The 7,414-nt window shown below is 28.4% G+C and overlaps 1 protein-coding gene across 1 annotated transcript in view; it reads left to right on the top strand.

The window, feature by feature from the left end:
* The first annotated feature begins 780 nt into the window (after positions 1-780).
* Positions 781-7,414, top strand: part of LOC106461588 (cytochrome c oxidase subunit 5B, mitochondrial-like) — a 14,586-nt gene continuing 7,952 nt past the window's right edge. The window contains exons 1-3 of the mRNA XM_013921434.2: positions 781-940; positions 3,712-3,791; positions 6,260-6,359. Of these exons, the coding sequence (XP_013776888.1) occupies positions 859-940; positions 3,712-3,791; positions 6,260-6,359 (262 nt within the window). The 5' untranslated portion in view covers positions 781-858. The remainder of the gene's footprint in view (positions 941-3,711; positions 3,792-6,259; positions 6,360-7,414) is intronic.

Genomic DNA, 7,414 nt, shown 5'->3' with positions numbered 1-7,414 from the left:
TTTCAGTGGCTTCCTTCCCTTTAAACTGTCAGTTTAAAACTAAGGACGGTTATGCATAGATAGTTCTTACGTAATATTGCAACAAATTCTGAAACATAGCTCCCTAATAGCTCAGCAGTAAGTTTGTAGGTTTAAAACGCTATATTTCTGGGCTCGATCCCTATGGTGAACATACTGCAGAAACAAGATGAAACAAACAAAAAAGTAATATATACATATAATGGGCAATGTACGATTTGTCCCCTTAAAAGTTGTATGCAATCTGTCCTCACTTTGCATCTAAAGTATTAAGCTATTACTTAAACACGATTAATACAATGTGTTTTATTTATTTTCATAGACAACTGCGTTTTTTAAAGTTAAATAAAACCTTTGGGACTTTTGTTTTAAACGTGTCTTTGACTATATAGGTAACATGAATGTAGATGTATGTGTTTTTGCAAGTGTAGCTTGTATGTAGAATATCTATGCTTGTGTATCTACAGTATTTATTTTAAGTCTGTTGCGTAATCTGACGCAGACGCACAAAGGAAAATACTATACTTACCGTGTTTTATGAAAAACGAAAGTATCATTTCAAGTATTAAAATAACTAACAGAGCTATACTTTAACTTAGTGTTTAAATAAAAATACTTAATATAGGCCGTTTAATAAATTTTTAATACTGTATTTGATGTTTGTTTAGAGAGAATCCTTTTTATTTATTTACAAAGTGTAAAACCTAGCTAAGACTGTTTTTTCTATCCATAGGTTATATTTTATCCTTGTTAATTTTTTTGTTTTTTTTTCCGTGACCGAACGATCTAAGGTTGAAACTGAGTTGGTGTGTCTTACGAGTGAATTCTGTTGTACGAAAAATGGCTAGTTTAGCGTTAAGAAAAGTTATTAGTCAAGTTCCTCGAAATGTATTGTATCTGTCGACTCGTTCACTCAGTAAAAGTATGTATATTGTTTAAGTTGTTGGACTGAAATGCGTATAGTATTAGTGTTCATAAATATTACTAAGTACTAGTACTATATTGTTAGGCTTACGTTCTACTAGATCTTCTAGTTCTAGAAACATGTTCTTATCACTATCAGTACTATTAAAGTATAATACTGTATTAAGTTCATCTTTGATTTTAAAACTATTATTGAACTTGTTTTTACATATACATGCAAGAGCAAATTTGGATCTAGGTTTCCAATGTTCACATTTATGCATATTTCTCTTAACGTTCAAGTTTGTATTTCCAACCTTCCTTCTCAGTTCTATGAGTATGCATACATGTAAAAAGGAAGATTTCCAAACCACCAACTTTTTAATAATCTGAATTAAGCAATCATCCGTTCTGAAATTCACACAAAAAAATCCAAATACTGTCTGTCTCCATACTTCATTTTATTTCTGATCACATATCACTCAGTGTAACACGTCTCTCCTTGCGTTCATATTTTCCCCATACTATTGTATTACTATTACTCCTACTCCTAGTAATACTAATAGTAATAACAGTAATAGTAAGATAGCTTGGGTAACAAGGTTTAAAAAATTAAAAAGATATTTACTAATTTAGGATATAAGCTGGAATTATTTGCCTCATAATGTGGTGTTACTCTGTATGTATGTTAAATAGGCAAATGAATATTGTATTGTTTCTCTTTTATGGTTACATTACAAATTATATTTGTATGTGTATGGAAACTGTGATCTTAATTAAAAACTTGTTCAAGAGATATCATGTCAGTGTTTGAAATAATGATTTGCATTTGTTTGATTATTATCAAAATGTCAGTATGCCAACAACTGATGATATTTGCCTTTTAATTGTAAATGATCACTTGAAAGCAGAACATTTTAACATATGTTTAACTCAGTAAGAGCATAGGAGCTTAATTGTATAATCTAAAACTGTGAAATAATTAAAACCTAATATTCATTTTTCACTGAAATTTGTTGATATTGTGATAATGCTTTTAAAATGTACAGTATAAAAATTAATTATGTTGTAGTTTTTGCTTCAGTTAATCAATTTATGTTCTTTCATAGGAAAAATCTGCTTTATTTTAAAGTTCTATGTGTTCTAGTTTTCAAAGTTTCAAAGGACTGTTATGAAAGCATAAATTCGTTATTACCTGTGCAATTACTCGTATACTCTAATTAAACTCGACTTTTAACATCAATATGTATCTTGACCAAATAACTACTATTTGTATGTGCTTCACTAAATTGCCGCACACTTTTATAGATATACTTAGTACTTTACTATGTTTCCCAATATTTCAATTCTCCATCCATTGAACAAATTTATAGACTTCTGTGTTTCAGCATAAAAACAGAATACAAGATGCATGCATATAGTAAATTCCTTTGGGTTAAGACGTGTTATGAGTAGAGCTGCAGTTACTTTTGCAAGCTCAACTTGTATATATTTTAGTATAAAATAGGGTTATATTGAATCCTGATGCTAAAAAAATAATAATTTTAATAAATATTGCTTGACTGTGGGAGATTAATATTTATAGAAAGTTGGTGTACATGTTTAGAAAGTGGACAGTAAAATCACTTTTAAGTGCATTTGTACATGTGTTCTTTAGAATGTCATAAAAGTTGGTATGTGTACTTGGACAAGCAGGATGATACATGATAGAGTTTAATTAAATGTCAAATAAAAGTTTTTTCTTGCCTTCACATTTTAGAGTAATATAATTTTGTTTGTTATGTGTGCTACATTCTAATGAAACTGCCGTAAGAAGGAAAGTCAGAACATAAACATATATTTTGAAGTTTTGTACAATCGTAACAGGAAGTGTAAGTAATACATCAACTTGTACTACTCTAGTTTATAAGCTACTAAAGCAAGTGAGTTGATTAAGGGATTCTTATGTGTACATTTAGACAGTATTATAGACAGCACATCCTTTAAGGTTAAGGAATTGTATTATATAAATTTAGATGTTAAAAGCAGTATTTTTGGTCATGCGCCTTACTGTGGATGCAGTTTTGGAGATTCTGAAAAATTATATATGTATGCCACAGATATTATAATACAGCAAAATATAATATAACACTGGTTTAATATAAACATAAAATTCTTAAATAGAAATCATAAAGAAATTTTGAAAGTTGAGTAGTGTTTGGTTATTTTCTATGAATAATATGATAGCCCATTTTTGTAATTGTAGTATTTTAACTTCTATTGTTTTTTAATGTGTCTCTGTCTTTTAACTAGTTGTATATATTAATTAAGTTTTATTCTTGATTTTAAGTAAATCTTTTATGATTTTATTTAAGATTGGTCGTTTATTAGTACCTGACTTTCACTATACTGTTGTAACTATAAGTTGTTTACATGCTTATTTTTATTGATGAACTTTTTCTTTCCTATGCTTTATCGTTAACAATCTCATAGTTCTATTCAGAGTTTTCAAAAACTGTCTTGAAACATCACTTTTAACATTAAATTATGAGAAATCATTAAAACTTGCATTCATCTTCCATATTTTTTGATTACTTGTTTATTCTCATCTGAGGCCTTTTACACAGTTAATGATGTATAGGTAGTTGTAGTTTTGTCAAAAGTTAAAACTACAGTGATAGACACTAAAGGTGTTTGCCCATCATAAATAGCTTTCCTGACATGTTAACAAAATATTTCTTATAACTCATGTTTATTTTATATCAAAAAGATACTTTTAATAGTATATTGAAATTTTAAAAAAATTTTTAGATTTAGTAGATACCTTCTCAATGGAACATGCAACAGGTTTAGAGAAAAAGGAAATGATGGCAAAAGCTGCTGGAAATGAAGTAAGTAAAATTATTCTACGAAGTATTTCTCATACAGCACACAATTTAAAGTTATGAAGGTATTTTACAAAAGATCCTAAATCCATTCCATTGTCCAAAACTGACAAGCACATAATATAAAAGTTAATGTTGTTTTTTAGAATACATAATAAGAATAATGTATATTGAATATGAAGGAATGTTTTCCATGACATGATCTTTCCATGTGCACAAACATAACAATATTTTATAAAGTGCATACACATTTGCTGCTAGTAATGTTGAATCAGTGTTCCAGATAAGATGCATTTCTACATAAAGACACATTTTTATCAAATAAAAAATGCATTAAATATTTGTGCTTCCCAAATATGTATACTATTCGCTAGTACATATATCATCCATGTTCTCAACAAGAAATATGATGGCAATATTTCAATTACTTAAATAGTTGGAATAATTGAAAATTAATAATAATCTGAACAATTAATTTCAATCAATTGATCATTTTCATGGCAATTTGACCACAATTTTGATTAAATAATTGGAAACACTGATTTCAATTAGTTTATTATTTTGTGACAATCAATCAATTCATTGGAACAATCAAAATCAATAATAATTGGAAACACTAATTTTGATTAAATGATTAGTTTGCATCAGCAGGATTGCTAGGGGAGTTTGATTGACCACTCCAATTTTCTAAAAAGTCTAAAATATCCATTATTTTGTTTTAACACTTTGTGCATTATGTTGATCCATTGGACTAATGCTATATTATGTTTATTATAAATCTGAATTCACTGTATGTAAATATTAAAGATCTGCTGTATACAAAAAATACAGAATTTTTGATAAAGTATTGTTACTAGAGATTTGTCTTTGAATTTCCAAAATCTTTACTGAGTCAACCAAGTGAAAGTTGATTTTCATGCTAAAAAAAACATTTTTTACCATCTTGCAGGTTCTATTTTTATTTTGAATAAGCTAAAAACATCTTAAATATATATCAAAAGCTTTCTTTTCAGTAAAACTAACTTATTCTCATCTTGTGTCATTTACTTTTCATGCTTAACAGCTGTATTTAGACTGTTTCAGAGTATGCTCAAACCATTTATCATAGTGAGATGCTTCATGTAAGCAAATGATCAAGTTAGTCACACCACACTGTGTGCTTAGTTGCCTTGATGTAGAATATTGAATATGATGAAAAATTAATAAAAAAATCATTTAAGTTTTCTTGTTTAACCTAATACGTTTATAATGTTTACATTTTAGTTACTGTTATAACAATGAATAAGTGATATTCATAAAAACAAGAAATTCAGTATTCACATCTGGACTCGGGCCTTTTACTGTTCAACACGTGGCACTCTGTACCCACTTTTTTATGATGATTTTCAGTGTCCACAAGATAATTCATGTTTATTTCAGATATGCATTTTAGAACACAAAAATACATCAGCCACTACGATAGAATGTCCCAAAACTATAATTTAACTGACTTTTAAACTAAGCTATAAATAGGCTGAAAACTTCTGTTAGATACTTGAAGCTGAATACTACAATCACAAACAATGAAACTAAGGCCAAATATCTACTTAAGAGTTGAAGAATGAAACATCCCATATAATGAAGCTTGTAAAGAAAAACCTGTTCTTTCCATTGTCTATAATAGCATTGTCAGAGAGATTATTGACATTTTATGTAAAGACAATGATATGGGAGGAGCATGTCATGTGAATTTGTTTTATATATCAGTAAAGAACGAAGACTGGAGGTTCTAACTATTTATTCTGGCTAAGTTATCTATAATGTGTGTTTGTAATTAGTTAGACTTTCAAAAAATCATATTAAAGTAAAAAATGAATCTGAAATGGCCAGTTTAGAGTGAAAGGGCATCACATGACACAGACAAGTAACGATTGAGAGTTTATTTCAATATTTCCTTAAGAAATTAAATAACATAAAAATTTGAATTGTAAACTACTTGTTTAAATTTTGAACATAACTGTTAGATATTGTGGTATGCACAATTTGACTGAGCCATTGAAATAGGGTTGTTAAACAATTAACTTCCATGTAAATAACTTGTATAAAACAAAGGTCTACATTTTTTTTTTTGCTGTCTATGCCCATGGTTTATGTGACACTAATCTGTGTAATCACTATTCATAAATAATAGATTATATCAAATAATTGAATAAATCACACAGCTCTATACAAGTCACACAAAGAAATTTGAAAACACTATTGTGAATATTTAAATTAAACTCACTGTGAAATCACTCATATTCTATGTATTTTACATGAAAAATTGGCAATTTCATCCAGTGTTTTGGCCAGTTGTTTAAAACCGAGTGTTGTAACTGACAAAAACATAACATTCCTCACTATGATACAATACATGGACTCCTTCAGTAATCAGTAATATATATTTTAAATTTCTTTGTAATATGTCCATATTATGTTCTTTTTTTCCCCTGCAGAATCCTTTTGACATGAGGGTTTACAAGAGAGGACCTGGAACCAAAACGGATCCCAACATCATTCCTTCTGCATATGAAGAGCGTCTTATTGGTTGTATATGTAAGCATCATAAATTACTTTCATGTAATTACTGTAGTATAGACTGTAAGATTGACCATTTTTATTAAACTGTTGTTAAAAAATATAAAAACAAATGTGAAAATAACTGTTGATGTAAAGCACTCAAAGTTTGAGTATTATTTAAAATAATGTATTAGCTTTAACACTTTTTATCCTACACCAGAACCCAGCAACATATTTTGAATAATTCTGAACATATTAATCTTTCAGTTTTATTTCTAAGCCTTTTTGAGTACAGTTGCTTACCCTTTATTGAACATTAGGAATTAAATTTAGAAGAATCTATATATTTTTCATTTTGAGTTATACAATGAAGTTGTCAGGAAGGAACTATGAAGACATATTATCCTCTTATTTTACAGTTGTTAGTAAACTTCCAAACTTCATGTGGTTACTGTAATTTTATTTATTTATTCTTAGCAGTTTTAAATCCATAAGATGTATAAGTATATTTGTTTGTATTAAATGGAGAATCAGCTTTGATAGAATTGAGTCACTTTAGTTTTGATCTTTCTTTATGTGCAAAATATTGAACCTGACTTAACCCTATTGCCACAGGTATCCTTTATTGCGCATGACACAAGGTTTAGTGTCTTACATTCAAAATTTTATTAAGCTACTTTTTGTTTATGCTATACCCATTAGAATAGCATAAAATCTTAGCTAATAATCCATATTGTAGTAGTATACAAGTTTTAAGTTCTTAATTCTACAAGGCAATATTTAAAACAAATTTCCACTAGTGTGACCCACGTGACACATTTTGTCTTAGCATGTCTTCATCCCTATTTTATCCACCGGCCCTTCAAAAAGTACGAAATTAAATGTAAATTACTCTCTATAAAATTGTTATTGCTCAGACAAACCATAATTTTTATAGTCTTCAATTTTATTTGGTTACATAGCTATTGAATAGCTTTTCTCTCACATCCTCTCTTTCAGAATTTGTTGATAGTTCTCTCACGTTTCATTATATATTACCTATAACCAATAGAAAGTCAAGGTTTTCATCTATCAAATAACTTATTGTATAA

The sequence above is a fragment of the Limulus polyphemus genome, unplaced genomic scaffold, assembly GCF_000517525.1.
Source record: "Limulus polyphemus unplaced genomic scaffold, Limulus_polyphemus-2.1.2 Scaffold39, whole genome shotgun sequence".
Lineage (NCBI taxonomy): Eukaryota > Metazoa > Arthropoda > Merostomata > Xiphosura > Limulidae > Limulus > Limulus polyphemus.
This window is presented reverse-complemented; position numbering and strand designations above follow the sequence as displayed.